The 21,748-nt window shown below is 51.0% G+C and overlaps 5 protein-coding genes across 5 annotated transcripts; 3 read left to right on the top strand and 2 right to left on the bottom strand.

The window, feature by feature from the left end:
- Positions 1 to 1,030: 1,030 nt before the first annotated feature.
- PG985_011784 (uncharacterized protein) lies at positions 1,031 to 1,524 on the top strand (the record flags this gene model as incomplete). Its single annotated transcript, XM_066831551.1, has 2 exons — positions 1,031 to 1,067; positions 1,130 to 1,524. 2 exons carry the CDS (start codon positions 1,031 to 1,033, stop codon positions 1,522 to 1,524), a joined length of 432 nt encoding a protein of 143 aa, XP_066679601.1.
- A 3,844-nt stretch (positions 1,525 to 5,368) lies between these two features.
- PG985_011783 (thioester reductase domain-containing protein) lies at positions 5,369 to 8,961 on the top strand (the record flags this gene model as incomplete). Its single annotated transcript, XM_066831550.1, has 6 exons — positions 5,369 to 6,101; positions 6,173 to 6,409; positions 6,467 to 6,879; positions 6,945 to 7,380; positions 7,462 to 7,727; positions 7,807 to 8,961. 6 exons carry the CDS (start codon positions 5,369 to 5,371, stop codon positions 8,959 to 8,961), a joined length of 3,240 nt encoding a protein of 1,079 aa, XP_066679600.1.
- Positions 8,962 to 9,638: 677 nt separating this feature from the next.
- PG985_011782 (uncharacterized protein) lies at positions 9,639 to 11,618 on the top strand (the record flags this gene model as incomplete). The annotated part of the gene is made up of 1 exon (XM_066831549.1): positions 9,639 to 11,618. The coding sequence occupies one exon, from the start codon at positions 9,639 to 9,641 to the stop codon at positions 11,616 to 11,618; it is 1,980 nt and encodes a 659-aa protein (XP_066679599.1).
- A 388-nt stretch (positions 11,619 to 12,006) lies between these two features.
- On the bottom strand, positions 12,007 to 15,354 carry PG985_011781 (uncharacterized protein; the record flags this gene model as incomplete). The annotated part of the gene is made up of 1 exon (XM_066831548.1): positions 12,007 to 15,354. The coding sequence occupies one exon, from the start codon at positions 15,352 to 15,354 to the stop codon at positions 12,007 to 12,009; it is 3,348 nt and encodes a 1,115-aa protein (XP_066679598.1).
- A 4,567-nt stretch (positions 15,355 to 19,921) lies between these two features.
- On the bottom strand, positions 19,922 to 20,755 carry PG985_011780 (uncharacterized protein; the record flags this gene model as incomplete). Its single annotated transcript, XM_066831547.1, has 1 exon — positions 19,922 to 20,755. The coding sequence occupies one exon, from the start codon at positions 20,753 to 20,755 to the stop codon at positions 19,922 to 19,924; it is 834 nt and encodes a 277-aa protein (XP_066679597.1).
- Between the last annotated feature and the right edge of the window lie 993 nt (positions 20,756 to 21,748).

Below are 21,748 nucleotides of genomic sequence, written 5' to 3'. Positions count from 1 at the left end.
ACAGGGACAACTATTGACCCGTCTTGTAACACTTTCTGTGAATAAGATCGTATCTCAAGCTGCCCATGCTTAAGGAGCAGCCCATAGAAACTGTGACATGGTATGCGAAGTATCACGGCAGTACGAGTGCTTGGTTTACCGCAGTATTGATAGGCGAAAGAGATATCACTCTACCCAGGAAAGGATGAACCCATGAGTGAAGCTTGTAATAAAAGAGGATCCCATCACTGGTTAAAACAAAGGCATGCTGGTGTATATGCACCGAAGGCCTACTGGTATAAATCTATGAAATGAAGTTGCAGTTTGCTCGCCCAAGCTACTCTGCTCTGTTGTCAACCCCTTTCGACCCCCAAAGCTAACAGATTGCCCAACTGCTGTCGGATATCCATGTCGTGGGTGTGAAGCTATCACGAATCTTGGGTCATGATTGCTTAACATATGCTTCCATCTCACCATCAACCCTACTACCGCCAGGGCTTGTCTTGACTGTCGACTGCCAACCGCCCCATGTCGTCGATAGACCCGACTTGGTGAACATCGTGCTTAGATGACAGTTATATAACAGCTGCTGCCATCATATCGCTAACCTCTGACACCGTCAACGCCTGTCCTTGACAGGGAACGACCAACTTCTCCACGCCGACCCCGGACACCAACAGGGCTGGCCCCGATAGTAGACTGCCGCCTAACCCACGTCCGACTTCGTCGATCAAGCATCCTGACGTCTCATCGCCGACCCTTGGCACCGACAGGACCCGCCCTGGATGACTGCCGGCTGCACCACGCCGGCCTTCGTCGCCGGTAGGGCCCGCCCCCGACAGTCGACTGCCGACTGCCCCACGTCCCACGCTGTCGGCCTCATTGAATGTTGCTTATTCGTTGATTCTCTTAAAAGGATCTTATTCAATCTTCGTGTGCTTCTTGTCTGCATCCTATTAAAATCTCACCCTCACAACCAACCATCACAGCAAGAACGCCGACCCATCCACATCAAAGCATTCGACCGGAAACGTTCCACAACACCGCCAGCATGGTTGACGAGGCCGCCCCCCTCTCGGTTGACCAAGGTATGCCTCTCCCACTCCCATTCTCTCCTTGGCCATCTCACTGACCAGATCACGTGCTGCAGAGGCTGCCGAGAACGCTACCGGCCCGACGACCCTCGAGACGAAGAAGGCCAAGGGCCTCAACCCTGCTGCCACCCCGTTCGTGCCTGGCTCTCGCTCTCACCCGGCCCCTCAGGCCAAGGGTCTCAACCCTGCTGCTGAGCCCTTCGTGCCTCGTGGTCTCTTCACAACTGCGCAGCCTTTCGTGCCTCGTCCTCTCCGCGCCACTGCGAAGCCTTCCGTGCCTCGCTCTTTCCTGGTCCCACCTTCCACCCAGGGTAAAGGCAAGGGCAAGTACAAGGGCAAGTACAAGCGAAAGGACAAGGGCAAGGACAAGGGCAAGGCTCACGAGGTCGAGAGTCTTCTGGCCGAGTCCAAGAAACGCTGCGAGGAGGCCTCTATCAGTTGCAGCAAGTAAGAAGGTCAACATGGGGGTGTTTACTGGATGGAAAAACTGTCAAGCTCTATTGTCTCATCATCAGGCACGACCAGGAATTAGATGAAGCATGTTCATTAAGCGAATAGTGATAGATCATGAATATGAGCAACTGAGATGATCATTCTCGCATAATCAAATCCGACTTCCCCGGGTACGCGTAGACGCCAATGGACCGCATGAAGGATTACCACACGTTCCACTACAAGCCAACTAATCAAGTAGACCACTTGAGCCAGGCATGTCACACCGGCTATTCAAGGCACATATTTCGATGATTGTCCCAAGCGAGCAGCTGCTCCGGCCTAATCCGTGGCAAGCCGTAACGAAGTAAGCGGGCATACTCATCACCACAGACTTGCGCAAACACGCACATGAATATAGTATATGAGTGGCCCGCAGCTGCTTTCCCGGTAGTGAGTAATCAATAAAACACAACCTCGGGACGGTTACAGTGGGACAGACCTGCACTACTTGATTGGGTTTCGGTAGGTGGGCGGGTCGAGACCCTGGTGTCGTCACCGTCACATCGACCGATGCATCGAGACACCAAGCTTCTGTCAATGCGACGTGAGCATAACGGAATGAGCGCGCGGAATCAGCGCGCGCAGACAGGGGGACCCGATGATCCCGCAACCTTGGCAGAGCTTCTCCAAACGTCGAGGAGTGTGGGTTGCACAAAACGTGGGCGGCGACCCGAGCTTCCGTGGTGGCCCTATGAAATGAGTGGGGGATTAAGCTCCATTCTGCGATCGGTTTTCGGGTGCGGGCTTTATCTTTATCGGCCGAACTTCTCCAAATGTCAAGGAGTGTGGGTGATCGTCTGGGTTGCACAGAACGTGGGCGGCGACTCGAGCTTCCGTGGTGGCCCTATGAAATGAGTGGGGGATTAAGCTCCATTCTGCGATCGGGTTTCGGGTGCGCGGGCTTTATCTTTATCGGCCGAACCACCGTCATCCGGATGGCAGCTTGGCAGGCACGATCAGAGGCTACTTACTAGGGCGCTCCTTCAGCACTTGACCTTTCAGGAGGTGACTCTGCCCAAACAAGCTTTGGCTAAAGTCGCTAAAACGAGTTTCAATTCGCGCCTTCGCGCTCCAGCATTAAGTATGATCCAATATTTGCTCTCCCCGCGGGCAGCACACCTAGCGGTGTTATTTTAAAGCTAGAATATTTAATATTTATATATATTTAATATATATTATTTATATTATTTATATTAATATATAATATATAATATTTATATACATTTAATATATATTATTTATATTAATATATAATATATAATATTTTAATTATTTTATATTTAAATAAATAAATTAAAATATTAAAATTATAAAAATAATATATAAAGTAATTATTTTTAATATAATTATAATTTATTTTATAAAAGACGTTAATTTATTATTTATATAAAAAAAAATCTATATAAAATTTATTACTTTTTATATAATAAATTAAATTAATTAATTATATAATAATAGATTAATAATAAATTAATAATAATTAAAGATTAACGCGGCCTTTTTTTATATTTATATAATTTATTTTTATAAAAACGTAATTTTTATAATTATAATTATAAAAAAATTAATCGTTATTTCTTTTAATTTTTATTTTATTTCTTTTATTAAATAATAAAAAAGGAATATAAATATAAAATTATTTTTTATTTCGATTTATAAAATATTATATTATTAACGGTTTTAATAATATTAAAGTATTTTAATTCTAATAAATCAATAAATTTAATAAAATATTTTAATTTTAAAACTTTATAATATATAATTAATAAAATAACTTTTTTAAAATTATTAAAAACGCTTTTTATAAATATATATAATATAACGTTATTATTTATTTAATTTTTTAATATATATTATATATAATTAATATAAATAATATAAAATAAATAAATAATAATATAAATTAATAATAGCTTTATATTAAAATAAATAAATATTTTAAATAATAAAATTAAAAGAATTAAACCTTTAATGTCACGGCTGGCTGCGGGGTTACCAGTCGCCCAACACCCCAAAAGGCTACAGTGCTCTCTCGTTCGAGAGAGCCCCCCGTATCCCGTACGATATACCCCTGAACTGGCATCGCACCAGTAGCTGGCTGGCTAGCAGCTGGTATCGCACCAACAGCTGGAATCGGACCATGACATTTAACGATAATAAATAATAAATATTAAACTTTTTTTCTATTATAGCTTTTAATTATAATTATTTATTATTCCTTATAATATAGAATTTAAAATAAACCCGGGGTTTATAATAATATTATATTTAATTATTAAAAAAGGAATGTTTTATTTATATTATATAAATTTAGAATTTATTAGAAATTATTTATATTAAATAATTAAATTCTTAAAATTAATATATATAAATATCGATTTTATATAAATTTTTAAATTTTTTTTTCGAAAATAAATATAAATTTTTATAATAAATAGTTTTTAAAATTTATAATCTATTTCTTTTTTTTATTATATATATATATTATTATTTATTATTTAATTTTAATTTTTTATATATTAGTAAATATATATATAATTATTTAAATTTTAATACTAACGTTATATTAAATATATTTATAAACGATGTTTTTAATAATTTTAAAGAAATTATTCTATTAATTATATATTATAATATTTTAAAGTCGAAGTATTTTATTGAATTTATTAATTTATTAAAATTGAAATATTTTAATATTATTAAAATTATTAATAATATAATATTTTAAAAATAGAAAAAAAAACTTTATATTTATATTCCGTCTTTATTATTTAATAAAAATAAAAATAAAAATAAAAATTAAGAGAAATAACGATTAATGTTTTTATAATTTTAATAATAAATATTATATTTTTATAAAATTAAGACAAAGTTATATAAATATAAAAAACGAAATTATATTAATTTTTAATCGTTATTTGAAAATTTATTATAATAAAATAATAAAATAAATAATATTAAAATATTAATGAATAAGTAATAAAAGAATTAGAATTAATAAATAATGTTTTAATAATAAATATATTATTATTAATTTATTATTAATCTATTATTATATAATTAATTAATTTATATGTTTATTTAATTTAATTTATCATATAAAAAGTAATAAATTTTATATAAATTTTCTTTTTAATATAAATAGTAAATTAATATCTTTCATAAGACGAAATAAATCTTTATTAAAATAAATATATATTTATTTAAATAATTTTATTAATATAAAAAGCCAACCTTTTATTATATAAAGTTTATCGATAATAAAATAATAATGTTAAAAAATTAAATATAATAAAACGTTATATTTTAATATAATTTATAATCTTTTTTTAAAGATATTTAATTTATATATTTTTAAATATATATATATTAATATTATATACTTATTATATCCTTAATCGACGTTTAATTATAAATACCGTTTAATATAAATATTATACGATATCACCGGTAAAATACACTAAAACGGTATAATACGATATCGTCTATTATATTATTCCGAAGCCTACGGGCCGGTCCTGACTGGCGCCTACTAAGCATGGACGATCTTCAGATGAACTACCACCACGGAAGGAGCGGGCTGTCACATCGCCTCGCAACAATGCCGAAGCTAACGTCACCGGCGCCATGAGAGCGTTTCCATCCGAAGAGAAAGGACAGACATAAATATCAAAGCATGTCATCCTTTCAATTCCGCACCGCTGGGGTCTCGAAACCATACTCAAAACACCAACAAACCCTTTATCCTCTACTACTCCTATATCTCTTACCTCGTACACAAACCACCTACTGTTACTGTTATGGCTTGCAAGCAGACCAACGGAAGTGCTTCGATCAAGAAACCCGCCAAAACCCCCAGCGGCAATCGCCTCATACCCCACATCATTGATGATCTTGCTCGTCGAGAGCCTCAGCGAGAATGGGCCCAGATTCCAGTCTCGTCCGACCCCAAGGATGGCTGGCGAACTGTCACCTTTCAGCAGTTTGCCAATGCCATCAACAGATGCTGTCATAAGCTCATTGAACGATGCGGTCAGGCAACTCCGGGAAAATTTCCCACCATTGCCTACATTGGGCCCAATGATGCGCGCTACCTGATTCTCCTGGTCGCGACCATCAAGACCGGATACCAGGTCCTGTTCATCTCTCCGCGGAATTCGCAGGAGGCCCAGTTGAACCTGTTTGAGAAGACAGACTGCAATCTCATTGCCTTCCCAGAGTCCCACACCAGCACCGCCCAACCACTGCTGGACGAACGAAAGGGCATGAAACCTTTCCAAGTAGCCCCGCTTGATGATTGGCTGGATGAGAAGCCAGCGCCACACTTCCCTTACGACAAGACCTTCAAGGACGCCGAGTGGGAGCCCATGTGCGTCCTCCACACCAGCGGCAGTACTGGTCTGCCGAAGCCCATCGTCGTCAGGCAAGGCATGTTTGCTCTGGCCGATGCCTGGAAGGAGGCCCCCGAATGGGAAGGAAAGAAGCCCCTCTGGCATACGTTCGTCAATGGGGCCAAGCGACATTTATGTACAAGTAAGTCGCTCATTCGATGCTGCTCGACATTGGATACCTCGAGTCCACCCAGCTAACGTAATGGAACCTAGTGCCACTATTTCACGCGGCGGGTCTGTACATGGCTTTCTGGTTTTCTGTGTACTACGGTGTGCCAATAGCTCTTGGCATCGCCGATCGCCCCCTTTCTGGTGACCTCGTCGTCGAGTCCTTGAAATACGTCGATGTTGAGGCCGCAGTTCTGCCTCCAGCCATTCTGGAGGACATGAGCCTAAACGATGAGGCGATGAAGGCGCTGGCGAAGCTCTTTGCTGTAGCGTTTGGAGGCGGTTCGTACCCCACTTGGACCGTCAGCATGAATGTGTTAAACTAACGACTTATCACAGGTAACCTGGTTCAAGAGGCGGGCGATCGGCTCGTCAAGGCGGGAGCGCGCTTAGTCAACGTTATCGCTGCCACCGAATGCAGCATATGGCCTCTTTACTGGGTCGAGGACCGCAAGATGTGGCATTGGTTCATCATGAACCCAAACCTTTGCGGCATCGAGTGGCGGAAGCAGACGGGCGAAGACGAGGACGTCTACGAACTGGTTTTCGTGCGAAAGGACAAGGATCCCGCCGCTCACATACAAGGCTTCTTCTACACGTTCCCTGACGAGAAAGAGGTCTCGACCAAGGACCTGTACTCGCCTCATCCCAAACTGCCGCATCATTGGCTCCACCGCGGGCGAGCTGACGACATCATCGTCTTCTCCAACGGGGAGAAATTAAATCCCGTCACCATCGAGGGCATCGTAGAGGTGAGCAGTGACTTATTCTGTTGTTGACTTAGCACCGGCACTGACAACGCCTCTTCTCCTAATAGGATCACCCGCAAGTCAAGGGTGTGCTGGTCGTGGGCGCCATGCGCTTCCAGCCCGCCCTGATTCTCGAACCGGTCACGCAGCCCAAGAGCGACGAGGAACGCCACAGGCTCCTCGAAAGCGTCTGGGCCCGAGTGGAGCAGGCCAACAAGCAGTCGGTCGCCCACGGCCGTATCGACCGGGACCACATCATGGTGGCCAGCCCGGACAAGCCGTTTCTGCGGGCGGGCAAGGGGACGATCCAGCGAGCCGTCACGGTCAAGCTTTACAAGGACGAGGTCGACCGCCTGTACGAGAAGGCCGAGCAAGCATCAAACGCCAGCGCCCCTCATTTGGACATTGACTCGGAAGATACCCTCGCAGGCTCGATTGCCGAGATGTTCCGGTCCCACGTGGGGGCCGCCAGGCTCGAGCCGGATACCGACTTCTTCTCAGCAGGTACGCGTGTTTGCATATTTGGATGGCTTAAGAATAAGTGATGTATTGATTGAGCGCCTTGCTGACTGATGACGGATCAAGGTATCGACTCCATGCAGGTGATCAAGGCCTCCCGCCTCCTCCGCGCCGGCCTCGCAGTTGCCTTGGATCATGATGTCGCCGCCTCGGCCTTGACCACCCGCGTAGTATACAGCAACCCCTCCCCGCGGATGCTTTCCCGCTACATCATGCGCAACGTCGTGGAGGTAGGTGGGTCTAACGGCGTGAATGGCGCGGCGAGTCCCGAGGAGCAGCATCAGCGAGACATGAAGGCACTTTGGGACAAGTACACGCAGAACTTGATCAGGGTTAGTAACACCAATACCCCTCCCCCTTCTGTTCATATATATAATCTAAAAGAGTCCCACTAACGCCAAATTCTCACAGGCTTCTATGGCCTTCACCAGGCCCGAAGCTTCTGACAAGGACCAGACCGTCCTCCTGACTGGATCTACGGGCATGCTCGGCTCGTACATGCTTGACATCATGGCTCACAGCCCGCGCGTGCGCAAGATCATTTGCCTTAACCGACCCGACGACGGTGGGGCCGAGAAACAGGCGGCGGCCATGAAGGAGCGCGGCCTGGACGCATCGTACGTTGACAAGGTCGAGTTCCTCAAGATCGATGCGTCGCAGCCGAAGCTCGGTCTCAACGAGGAGGTTTATAACCGGCTGCTCCAGGAGACCGACCGCGTGGTGCTGAATGCGTGGCCGGTCAATTTCAACATGCCGGTCAATTCGTTCGAGCCGCACATCCGCGGCGTGCGCCACTGGGCCGACTTCGCGGCCTCGGCCAAGAGACGAGTGGCCATTGTCTTTGTCTCGTCGGTCGGCACGGTCGACGGATGGAAGGGGCAGAGCGACTCCGTCCCCGAAAGGAGATTCGAGGACATGAGCTTCGCCCAAGGCGGGTACGGGGCCAGCAAGATGGTGGCGAGCCTGGTGCTCGAGGACGCGTCCATGAAGGGCGACTTCCCGGCCGCGTCAATTCGGGTGGCCCAGATCGCGGGGCCCGAGCGGGACGCAGGCGTGTGGAACCGCCACGAGTGGCTGCCCAGCATCGTGGCCAGCAGCTTGTACCTGAAAGCGCTGCCTACAGACCTGGGCGGCGCCGTGGACCGCTTGGACTGGACGCCCGTCGAGCGCATCGCCAACCTCGTGCTCGAGGTGGACGGCATCACGCAGCAGGTCACGCCGCTCAGCATCAGCGGCTACTACCACGGGGCCAACCCGTCGACGACGTCGTGGAAGAAGCTGTCGCAGGCCGTGCTCGACTTCTACGGCCAGGAGCGCCTCCCCGAGGCGGTGAGCTTCGAGGAGTGGATCCGCCGGCTCGAGAAGACGCAGAACGAGGCGACGAGCAACCTGGGCAAGAACCCCGGCCTCAAGCTGCTGGACTCGTACCGGGCGATGGCGCAGGGGGGCGTGGCGTCGACGGTGCTGGACATGAAGCGCACGGTGGGGCAGAGCCCGACGATGCGGGAGAGTCGGGCGGTGACGCCGGGGCTGATGGGGCAGTGGTGCAAGCATTGGGGCTTCTGAGGGAGGGGGTTGGTTTTGCAATTGGGGTGGGGGTCACTCGTTCCTTGAAAGGTACGCTCATTGTATCAGATTGTAATGAATATACATAATTCACAACGCTGAGCTGCACTCTTCTAACATCCGTAAGGCCATACCAAGACGTGGATAACAAAACTTATTCGAAAAGCCCGGTTTCATTTCAGTATCCGGTTATCTGTGATTGATAAAAATACGCGTCGTAAAAGATTATGTCGTCGCGGGGTTGAGAGAATGAGTGTCATGCGAAGGGCGAAGCCAGCTAACAACAAACCCCTAAAACCATGGACTTATTCTGAGATACGACAATGCCCGTCATTCGAATAGGTTATCTGAACAGCTCATTATGAAATAAACTGGAACCAAGATCCCTTCCTCATTCCTTTGTCGTGGCTTAGCTATCCGTATCCGTTCTAAGCACGCACGCCTTTGTCCCGAATTCAGGCGGCCTTAGATTTCCCTACTTGTAATGGCCAGCCGTCTACTTGCCCAATTGCCCACGCCGGAAGGAAGTTAATCTCCAAGGAAACGAATTTGCAATGATTTCTATAACGAGCCAAGGGAAGGTTCTGGTGGAACATCTAGCGCCGGAATATGAGAACAGAATCCAGACAAATCCAGCCCTCGAGAAATCCAGAGACGGTTCGCATAGCAGCAGCACCATGGGCGGCACCCCGTACAGCGACATCGGCGTCCACCTCCCCTACCACAACGCCGGGCGCGGCCGCCAGTGGAGCCACGGGGAGAAGCTGCACGCCGAGGGTTTCCTGCTGGTCGAGGCCCGCTCGCCCAAGGAGTTCGTGGTCCAGTCCCTCGGAAACGGGAGGCTGTATGTCAATAAGCTGCTCGAGGGCGGCGGGAAGGACTTCGTAGGGCCCCGCCCGCCGGAGCTCAAGGTGTCGACGGCGCCCGCGGAGGGTGGGAGGGTGTTTGCGACGGGATACAAGGGGGATCCGCAGAATCTGCCGGTTCCGGATCGGTCGGACGAGCCCGGGTGGTGGAGGCCCGAGGACTCGGATGCGTCGGTCGTGACGGATTGGACGCAGTCTAGTAAGGAGGATGTGGAGACGGACTATGGCGGGGACGAGGATGACTGGATGCCGGGGGAGGAGGAGGGTGAGGAGGAGGGTGATATCCGCGTATCCGGGAGTATGACGGGTAACGGCGGCGACGACGACGACGACGACGGCGACAACGACGATACCACCCTGACCGGAAAACGGAAAGAAGAACACGAGCGCCGGAACCGCGACTTCGAAGTCGTCCTGCCCGCCGACAAAGACTGCTTCACCAAACTCCACTTCTGGCAGAATCTGGGCTACTCCTCAGAGGGCAACCCCGTCTACTCCCTCTACTTCGAGCACGGCAACGGCGGCACCCTCGCCGACCTCCGCGACGCCTTCCGCGCCCGCCGCCGCCGCGTCCCCGAGCACTTCATCTGGCACGTCTGCGAGCAGCTGTGCACGGCGCTGGCCCATCTGTACTACCACTCCGCCAGCCCCTTTGACAACGACTACGAAGAATACGCGGCGTCCGACTCGAGCGGCGAAGAAGAAGAGAACGGCCCGAGCGCAAAGGAGGGGCAAACCGTCTACCACCGCGACCTCTTCGCGCGAAACGTCTCGGTGCATTACAAGATGCCCGAGCCCGGGGGCCCCAGGCCCTGCGGCGGGGAAACCGAGGCCTTCCCCGACATACGGCTCGGCGGGTTCGGCCGGGCGTACATCGAAGGCGACCCCGTCGAGAGAATCCGGCCGCGCGCCTGGGACAGCGACCCGCAGGACGCGTTGCCCGAGGAATGGGAGGACGTCGCGGCGCTCGGCACCATCCTGCGCGAGCTCGCCACGACGCACGTCGACCTCCTCCCCGCCTGGGGCGACCGCCAAACAAACCCCCACAACCCCAACAACGGGAACCAAAGCGACAGCCGCGCCAACCGCATCCGCGTCCAAGACGCCAACACCGGCCGCAGCCCCGGCGCCGTCCCGGGCGACCCGCAAGCGGGGCCCTACGACCAGGACCTGATCCGGGCGCTGCAGATGTTCGAGTGGGAGGGCATGACGGAAAACCCGCACCTCCGCATCTGCGACGAGCGCGCCGACGGCAGTTACGGGTACGACGAGCTCCCGCCCGTGGCCTGGGTCGTGCGCGAGCTGCTGCCGCGGGCGCGCAGCCGGCGGGAGTACCTCTACCGGTTTAACCGCTTCCCGCGCGAGGAGGATGGGGAGTTGTTCGGGTACGGGGCGCTGGATGTGTCGTGGTCGAGGCCGGCGCGGCTGATGCCGTTCACTTGCAGTGAGCACCTCCTCTCCTCTTCTAATTCTTCCAAGGCCCCAGGAGGTGAAGAAGGCCAGGCACGGCTAGAACGGGCCCGTACGCTGCTGGATCTCAGGCACAACGTTCACAGAGGCGCCCCGTGGGAGTTCGTCAGGATCAACTTCCCGGCGGCCCAGGTATCGCGCGTCGAGAGCCACAAGCGGAAGTGCGATCCGGAGAGGGAGAGGCTGCCGGAGCACCTCGAGGCGGAGCTGCAGGGAGAGTCCACGAGCCCTCTTGCCTCGAGCAGGAGTAGTAGCTCCGGCGAGGACGACAACGATGGGGACAAGCAGGGTAGGCTTAAGCGGGCGAGGCATAGTTACTAGATGCAGCTTCTGGAGACTTCTGAAATTCGTAGATGTCGGACTCTCATGAGCGAAGTTCGATGATAGCTTGTAGATTGAAGGTAATAGTGCGCTTGCACTATGGGATAATGAAACATTCATGCAACTAACTACACGTGTATTCTTGGGCCCCTCTACAGGGCGACCTTGCAGCATATCCAGGAATAAGATGAGTGCATTTTGACATGAATTGGATACAAGATGATAGCAGTAATTAATCCATACATGTATTGAAAGCATAAACGGTAAATGGATCCTGTTATCCTAGCAAATGTTTGTGGCGGTGGTTTACAGATCGCACATCCAGCCACCCAAGGAACTTCCAATGACTTTTCCGAAACCCCGTTCTTCAATGACTTCCGCCTCCCCATCAAGGCGCATGATCATCAATCACATCCATAAAATCGAAATCCCGAATAATCGGGCTCAGCCCATCCGAACTACTCCCCCCACCACCATCACCGCCGCCCCCGCTCCTCCCCAACTCCAGCGGCTTGCGGTAATTCCTCCGCGGGCTGCGACCCGGCGAGCGATGCGGCGGGCTATCCTCAAGGTTCAAAAACCCGCCGTTCCCCGTGACGCTCGCGCTCAGGGGCAGCGGCATCGGCGGAATATGTTTTCCATTAGAGCCATTGCCCATACCATTGCCGCCAGCCCGTATACTCTGACCGCGACTAGGCCATCCTGCCGCCGCCGCCGTTGCCGTCATTGCATCGCCGCTGCTGCTCGTCGCCGAGTCAAACTCGCTCTCGTCGATGCGCCCGGCCTTCGAAGGCGGAACACCAAACGTAGCGTAGCTGCGGACGCTTTTGTTGCCGTCGCGGCTCTGTGGCGGGGGCGGCAATGGTATAGTTGGCGGCCCCATCGCGCGATTACCATAGTATTCCCTGCAGCTGCCCCCATATGCAGAAGATGGCGTGCGAGCGCCGCCGCCCGATCCCGCCCGTTCGCGGTAGTAGTAGTCGTCGTCGGACACGGCGCTCATGGCCGAGGAGCCGCCCCACGTGGTCGGCGGCCCGTCGACCGACGTGTTGGAGGACCAGTTACTGCGCGTGGCCGTCGAAGATGCAGTATGCCAGCCAGACCCCCCACGACTCGCCGTTGTCGCGGAATTGCTCAGTGGTGGGGAAGGGAAATCGTGATGCGGGTTCCGAGAGAAGTTACGCTGTTGCTGCCTCCTGTTCCCGCTCCCTTGCATGATTTGTGCTTGTTGCCCTCGAACCTGAGCGCGCATCATCCTCGTCATAGGGCTTTGGCCAGTATCCCCACCCGACGTGACAGAAGCATCGGACTCGGTGCCCGCCGACCCACCATTCCAGTCGCGAGGCGCGAGCCAGCAGTACGAGAGCTCGTGAGCAGCCTCGGTGGCGGGTGACGCGATGCCTTTCCAGGGAGGGGTCTTGGTCCCCTTGAGGCGCGGCGACAGATGGTAGGCAACATCGTCACGGTACCGGACATTGGGCGAGTCGACAGAAACCGAGGCCAAGGTCTGTAGGATGGCATATATTAGAACCCAGCGGCCGCGGCGCGCTAGCGACGGGTCGACGGCGCCAACCTGGTCCCCCTTCTCGAACTTGACGAAGCCGTCAACCAAGGGCGACGGGATCAGGTCCGAGCCCAGGATGTAGATGTTGGTGGCCTCGGTGTAGGCGAGCTGAACGCGGCGCTCCAGGATGCGCTCGTCGCCCCCGCGGTTGTTCTTGTCTTTGTCCTTATCCCCCTTCTTGGTCTTGGCGACGTTTGCAGTCTGCGCCGTTGGGGCAATAGACTCGGGTACGAGCGGATATGGATGAGGTATATGTGGAAATCGCGATCGGTTGTCCCACTCGATCAGCATGTCCGTGAGTGGCAGATCCGCCGTGTCTGGGTCAAATGCCATGTTGCCACTCTCCGACACCATCATCCATTTCCGGCTGCTTCGGGTTTCTGACTCGTCCCAGATGATGTCTCGATTGACGAGGTAGTCGTACAATGCACCAAAGTCTTTCTGGAGAGTTTGCGCAACTCTCCTGGTAAGCCAAACTTCTTCGCCATCGGCCGTCATTGCTCCAGAGGCGGGCGGCGGCCAGCGACCGTAGAGTGATGTGTAATGGTCCTTGATGAACTTCTGGAGCCGGTCTGCTGCAGCTCTCGCTGGGCCAGTGGTGACGGAACCGGAAGAAGGCCAGGCATCACCGTACGCAAAGTCGCTCAGCCGCTCCTCTGCTGCCTGTACACGAAGCTGGCACTCCAGGCACGCTCGCTCCAACAAAGCGCGAGTGATTGGGGTGATGTGTTTGAAGTCGGCACAGCTTTCGAGCCGAGAGTACATGCCAGCACTGTGGAGAAAGGCTTCTCGCCAGCCCTCTTCCCACCTAACTTCCGGCATCTCGGACCAGGCAAGAAGAGAAACTGCCGTCTCGGGGTCGTTACGAGCGTCATCGATTCCGCGAGCTGATAGGTAATTGAGTATAGTTCCCACATTGTCAGCTTCGGGGGGCATGTACGCGTCAAGCCGATCGTGTAGGTCAGAAAGAGCCTGATGCAGCGAGATCCCGACTAGCGAAGCATGATAAAGGAGGGCAAACACGTTGCGAGTGGTAATGGCATGACGGTGCGCATCCAATCTGCTCATATTGGAGGGGGTGGGGAAGTACATCTCATACGAGATCTGCCCATCTGCATCGGCAAGACTAGCATCTTCTGACATGGGTGGCGTCGGTTGACCATTGCGGCCCATGCCGTAACCCGTGCGCATTTGGTTCCCGCTCATGCCATGGCTCTGCAGCATCGGAGGAGCCCCGGTTGGGGATGGCAGCATGTGAATATCTTCGTCGGTGGACCCTTCTCGAAGAAGGGTGACGAGGAACCTCGACTCTGTAGCTTCAATTATGTGCGAAGAAAGTCGGAAAGACGGATTGGCTCTAGGACTCTGTCCCCTATGACTAAAGAACACGAGCACGTCCCCGTTGGGATCCCACAGTTCGGGATCCTTGCGCAGCTTGTTCCAACGCTGAAATGGCCTACCAGCCCCTATCCACCGTTTGGTCGCGGGTGTTGCCCCTGCTGGTGGCAGCGACGGCAGTGAAGCTGACGGTGGGGGTGACATGAATCCCGAGTCAGACTCCCACGTGGCGCCGGGGCTCTGGTTAGGTAAAGGAGGTACTTCGCTCGAGTTGGGACTATCCATTGGCTCTTGGCCTGGTCGTATTGTAGCCGAAGACTGTGGTCGGAGGTCTTCTCCTTTCCTTGACTTCTTGCCAAAGCCGAACGCCTTCGAAAGGCCTTTGCGTACGCCGTCACTTCGCTTGTCTATCACATTGCGCAGACCGGATCTCTCAATCCCCGATACATCCTCTGTCTTGATGTTGGGCTTTCTCGGCCTCGCATATGCGTAATCATGGCTAGGGTCTTGGTATCCCAGGTTAGAGGAGATGCCGTCGCGTCTGCCTCCAGAGCCTCCACTATGTTGACTACCGGTGCTTTGGTTGCTGAAGTTGGTGAGCTCGCGGCGCATCGGATCTGCCTCACGAATGGGCTCCGAGAACTTCAGGAACCTAGCATTGGTGGTGCCATACCCGGTTCCTTGGGGTAAGGGGTAGTCGCTAATGGTGGCATCATCACGTTCGGAGCTTCTAGTGCTACCAGCCGATTTTGCGCTTCCCCGAGAGGATGTACCACCCCTTTCGGTGGCCTTTGTTTCTTTGATCTTTCGTGCGTAGGCGCTTCTTCCCGACATGTCGGGTTGCAGTGCACCGAGTTGGTGCCAGGGGCGGGACGGGGTTGTTCAGGGATCGGTCGCCTTATTTAGAACCTTAATATTCCGGGAATGATTGCCCGATAGCCCGAGTCGAGCCTGTGGATATCGGAATGAGAGGGCAGTGAAAGAGTGATATGCTCGCCCTGCGCTCTAACCTTCCAAATATTATACTTTGTCGAAGTTTTGCCGGGCCTCAGGTCGTGTTCGGATATCGCTGTTACTCCCCTAAGAAGTATTATGGCGACAACATGTCTCGATGAAGGCCGATATATCAGTGCATTCAAGACCTCTCAAGTCGTGTGCGAGCGGTCGCAACCAGGTGTCAAGATGGTCGTGATAGAGAGGGCTGCATGTAAGCCACCGCGTAAGGGGTGCTGGTGCTAGTCAGCTTCGTCGGTCCGTTTCGCGAATTGTCGGTACTATCTAGACAGTTTGGGGAGGTGACAGGTGGAACATTGGGTAACGAACCGGGAGAAATCTGAAGTGCGATCGTCTCTGAAGGCACTATCGATGAGGTCAAACGTCTATATAACCGTTAGAGCGAAGGGCCCAGCTCATGGCTGACGATCGTCATCACTCAACGCCAAATGCCGTGGATTACTTGCTTTTGCGTGTGTAGCTTGCCAGCTTTGCGTTGTGCCGTTCCTTTTCAACACGTTGAGGCGAGCCTCTATCCAGTCATACCCAATGGTTTCGCGTCGCAAACAATAACGGAACACGACGAAGCAGTGAACCTCAACTTTTCGGGTGAGGGAACATGACTCCCATCCTCTACACTAGAGGGTAAGGAGTGACACGGACTGGGCATATGTACGACAACTCCAATTCGGCGGCGCATCATGCCAGGCACGAGATAGAACTTGAACAAGGTTCGGGCCAATATCTCGTAATAATTGGATGCATAAGTCGCAGAGGATACCCTTGCCGTATGCATGTCGACCATGACCTCCTCCTCGGTTGATAAGATCCCCGGCTCCAGAGATGGAGTCATTCCTACTTGTCATGGGCTGGGAGGAGCTAGCAGCCATCCAACGCGTCGGATAGTTTTGGGGACCCTGTAGATCGCCGTCTGATTGGGCGATCGCATGCCTATCAGGGAACCCCGGCAGCTGGGCGAGAACAAGCAGGGCATGGTCCAATTGCAACATTGGGACGCGAGCAAGACCTATCACATCGCCAATTGACCGAATGGACTGGTGCTGGTAAAGGGCAATGTAGCAGTTGATTTGGTTGACATGGCCTTAAGACCCTTGTAAGCAAATGAGTTCTGGGCGCAACGCCTTCGGAACAGCCTTCGCCAACCGTTAGCTTTACGATGGCATGCAGATCAGCTTACGGGAGGGTCTACCATAGGAGCAGTGAATGGCCCGTCGAAAGTAGTGATTTCGCTAGAGCAGAAGCAATGACGAGGTGCTTCCACCAGTGAAGGTGCCATTCTGCTTCCCAAAAAGCGCGCAAACCTGCTCCGCTTTCGTGCCGTGTAGTGATCATTCGACGGCTGAGAATCCGGGACCAGCGTGAGGCCCAATGCCGCGATTGGATAGGAGAGCATGCTTGATAGGGACCTGAAGCGACTTCCGTTTCTGGAAGGCTTCAAAGATAGGGTCGTACGACAACTTCAGGTGTTGTGCAACTGCGGATGCTCGCGTGGGGTTTTCAGTGCGTGCTTGTTAATGGCGAGAGCCCGGACTTGTGCCCAGTCTACTGCTACATGGTAGGCACGGTTTGGCTGGAAAAGTAGCGTCGGTACCAGGACAGATTTGGGATGCATGGCCGCTAACCTTTCCAAGAGGATGCCATGCGATGCTAAAGTTGGGAGGTTAAGCAGGGGATACACCCAGTGTCAACAGGACACAGGGATCGACCCTTGAGCAAATAATCATGGAGGACGTGATTGGACAATGTTTTATTGAGCGTAACAACGGTTCGAAAAAGTGCAACGGTAAATAAAGTGGCAGCTTATATTTGCTTACATGTACTTTTGACTCCTGTCAAGACTTTTAAGAAGAATTGGGATTGGAAGTCGCCTGAGTAAGGAAGATGGGCGAATTGGGGTGCACCTGCCTTGTCGTGGGGTTGGGGGTTCTGCCAGAAGGTTAGTTCAGCCCACCATCTTCACTGTCTCCAATTCAAAGACCTGCCTTCTTCGTATACATCTGTGATACGATGAAACAGCTCCCCGGAAAAAGGAAAAGAATCACAATCCAGTGCTCAATCGTGCATCGGTGGTGTTATCTTCGACCATTTTTTCAGCTGTCATCCATGACTGCAGATTGCTCGCATAGACTCATCGATTGACAGGGAAAAATGCATACCTCTTACCTGACACGGATTGGTCTCTGCGTCGAGCAAACCAGCCGTCTGTGGCTTGTCCTGCAAAACAAAGCCCAAAGCCACAAAAGGGCAAGAAGGTATTAGAGCTACTGTTAGAGAGACCATCAGCGTCAACCATCCAACCACCCGTGTGAAGACCAAATTCTCACTGCATATAGGCAGGATTAGCTCTTCCGGGCGGGTGACGGAAGCTACTGCCGGCCGTTTCCAGGTAGCATCTGGTCGGGCTTGATGTAACTCTCCCTTTTCCGATGCCCGATCTCGTTTCGTTGGCTTCACCGGCGTAGGGGGTAGGTGTCTAAACAACCCAAGAGTGTTGCAACCTGACGGTGCAGCGTAGGATCTACTGAAACCATGAAGAGAGTGTCACGTCGTCGCCGCCTAGGGAGTAAGGTCGTGCGCACGGAGTATTGTGAGGATAGAACTGTTGTTGGGCACGAAGGAGTAGGCAAAGGGAGTCATTAGTGGGAGCGATGAGCCAGGTACTACCTTTACGCAAGGTATGGCAGTACATAGACAGGTCAGATCGGCTCGGTTTGTTCGGGCCATCCGTCATGGCCAGAACCATGGTTTGAAACATGACGAAACCATCCAAGCAAACATAAGTTAGTAAGTAGACTGTGCGCCCGTAGTTGAAGTACACTGAGAGGGGGTGTTCGTGATAATTGCTTTACTTGATGCAGGGTGAAAAGGAAGGCTTGTCGCGCAGGCGGCGATGTAACTCTAGCACAAAGGGAGGGCTGACACGGGGGACTAAAGCCACGACGTTGGCGTACTTGGTGGCTTCCTGCGATGAAACGATGGAATCAATGTCTCACCCAGTCATTGGGATACATCTGAGACACCCCGCGATACTATGTCCCAGATCAACTGGCTCATCGGCGCCCCATCCCTGGGAGCCATTGAGGGGATCAGCAAAACATGTTCGACGTTTCCTTGCCTGACCTACTTTTTTCTTTCCGAGGGAAACGCGCGCGATACATCGCCTACATATTTTGCGGACGACGGTACGATCGAGCGAGAGCCTGCAAGATGTACGTATATGTACGTGGTAGGTAACTTCACTGCTGCAACCAGATGCAGGTAATTATTCCGATAGGTCCTGCCATGCCTGTCTCCGAGCCGAGATGCATGCCTAGGTACTTTATGCAGTCACCAATAGTGTTATCGCGGCAGGCCAGGCCAAGCATACGTTTTCGTTACTGAGGAAAATTTTCGAGCCGCCCTAGATGAGGACCGTCACCGTCGCAGTAATTTGCCCCCTTTTAATTACGAGAGCCACATTCGTTTTGGGGGGTGGACATTGATTCCCACGTACATGGTCGAGACGATTAAATCAATTGAGCTTTCGTCTGGAGCAGTCACGCCCTGCGATGGACGGAGGTCATTGAAGCCCGCTAAACCCCGCCCTAACAGCCCCCCAGCCGCTCCCCATCTGCCATGCATCTAGGGCCCGGGGCGCTTGGGCGCTAAACACGCTGGGGAATGGGGAGCGGGCCAGTATTGCGGATCAACTCAATTCGTCTGTCGTGGGAGACATCATGCGCATCCGATCGAGTTCTCAAAAATTTACGTAAATGGATCTCAACAATCACCGGCTGGTATTCCGAGCCTGGATCTTTTTTATCGGTGCTACCCAAGGAGCGGCGGCACTTGAGACTAGCGCCAACGTCTGTCTTCAAACTCTGCTGCAGACCGTTCTGCTGGCCTTCGAGTGGTGTCAAAGCGACAGACAGCAAACATGTCTTATAGTTCTTACTGCATGCAGACAGGATATAGCATCTCATCCTTCCTGACAGATAGTCTTGGCATTTCCATCACGCCGGGACACTTTGAAATGAACTGATCCTTGAGGTGCGTGCGCGGCTGTATCCAACTGGGATTGATCAGGGAGCTTGGAGCCTCGTTCCCAAGTCCTCACGATTGCGGCCGGAGGACAGGAGCGAGATGCCCCTGGGTGGTTCGGACCCTTTGGTCGCATCGAGAGAACCTCAATATCATGTAGCTTAACAGGAAACAGGGTTTATGTTAACTCTTGGGCTTTTCAATCTTAAACGAGATTTACGACAGACATACGTGTAACACGGAATACCTGCCCATCCCGCAAAAGAATTAGAATGTCTTTAGTCTTGGGTACTGCACCATGGGGTATGCTGAATCCAGAATCTCTACAAGCAAAATTGCGCATCGAGCCTTCCCTTCCTTCCCCATTCTAGCCCATTATTTGCTCCATCATGTCCACAACAATCGTGGCCAGCAGTTCAGGTTGCTCATGATGCGGAGAATGCGACATCTTCTCCATCATGTAAGTGTGTTGGATCCCCGCACTATCGACATAATGCTTCTGCCTCTCCAGGGGCAGGATTCTGTCTGCCTCCGTGTGTATATATCCCAGAAGTCCTTCGAAGTTGGGATCTCGGTACGGGTCCCACCGGACGGGGGTAGAGAAGCAAGTGAACGGCTGCTTGGGTAGCGAGTCGGCCAGCTTGTCCGCCTCCTCGTCTGGGAGATCATGGAATAACATGGCCTTGGCAGCGGCCTTCCTGAACCCCACAAGGTCCGTGGATCGCTTTTGGTTCACGTCAGCATTTTCCCCGTGTATCTTCGCTCGGGGTTTACTCACATCGTGTTCCAAGAAATCCGGGAGGTTTTCGGGATCGAGCCCCATGGCGTCAATGGCACTCTCCCCTTTCAAGGCGATGTGGGCAGCGGCGAAGATGACGGCAACAACGCCCCCTTGCAGCCCCTTCGACAGTCGTTCCCTCTTGCTGGTGCCCTCTAAAGCCTCGGGACCGTACACGCCTCCGTAAGAGTGCATGAATATCACAATGTTTTCCCCTTCTTCAATGAGAGGGTCCAAGACGTGAGTGCGAAGAAAGACGCTGTCATAGTTGCGCTCAGGGGGGTTGTCAGGGTCAGCGGCAGGATAGCTCGGCGGGACCCTGCATATCGCAGTCTGGCCTAGATCTTTGAAAGCTTGGATAAGAGGGTGGAAGAACGACTCCAGTGGCCACGCTCCAGAGCAAATGACGATAGTAGGACCCATTGTGTTGAGATCCCTTTCGAGCTATTCTTCTATTATTGAGAATATGGCGAATTGAGAATCTTCAGAGTTGGTGATCGTGGGTTGAATGTGTTAAACATGAGGAGAGAGGGGTAAGGCCCGATACTGCATCCCTTGAATGTCACATACCACCCTGCTTTTGCTGGTATGAATGCTTCAGATAACTTCCAAATCCACTCTATCAATATATGTCATAAGGCAGCACTTTATTTCGTGAATGTATGAAGTTCTATGAACATTTCGATTCCATCAACTCGCGTTGTGGACTTTTCATTGAACTACCGTTCCACCGAACCCGCGGGGAACAAGCAAGCGATTCCTTTTAGCTGATCCGTTCAACTGTCATAAAAACATTCCCAGTGTAGTTGACCACCAACGACCTGTCTCGCCCTGATACTTCAGTCCATCCTTCTGCCTGAGCAGTGTTGTTCAGCTCCAACCGCTGATCTCAAATTCCTATCCACCTGGGACCCGGGAGAAGTACTTTACATAGGCCGGTGCGAATAATAGGAGATCAGCCCATAGCCCAGCTTTGCGCCCAAGCGAACCAGCTGCCAGCCGGGACAGCTGCTCCAAAGAAGAATCCCTGGGCCCAGGCAGCGATGCTCCCTCAATGACACATTAGATTTATAACTCTACGGTTGCTAAGATAAAAAAACGAGCATACCTGCAATCGGCCCAAGTCGCCCAAAGCCAATCCAGCCAAGCACAGCTGTGACAGGATTGGCGGGGAGGAGAGGAAGGGGAAAGAATTTGAGGAGAGGAAAGAGAAGCAACCAAGACATGGTGTAGTCAGATATTTCTGGAGCCTACTGTTGCTTTTAAGTTTCTTGGATACAGTGGAATTGAGGGTGCTGTAAGAGTGAATCATGTAGGAAGAGAAGATGTGTTCAACTGAGGTTCAAGTGGGAATGGCGTATGCCTTATAAGCTCCTCCCGTAAACAAGCCCGAGTTCTCAATTCACTCGATAATAG

The sequence above is a fragment of the Apiospora marii genome (assembly GCF_038362585.1).
Source record: "Apiospora marii strain CBS 49790 chromosome Unknown utg000009l_segment0_segment0, whole genome shotgun sequence".
In the NCBI taxonomy this organism is placed as follows: Eukaryota; Fungi; Ascomycota; class Sordariomycetes; order Amphisphaeriales; family Apiosporaceae; genus Apiospora; species Apiospora marii.
This window is presented reverse-complemented; position numbering and strand designations above follow the sequence as displayed.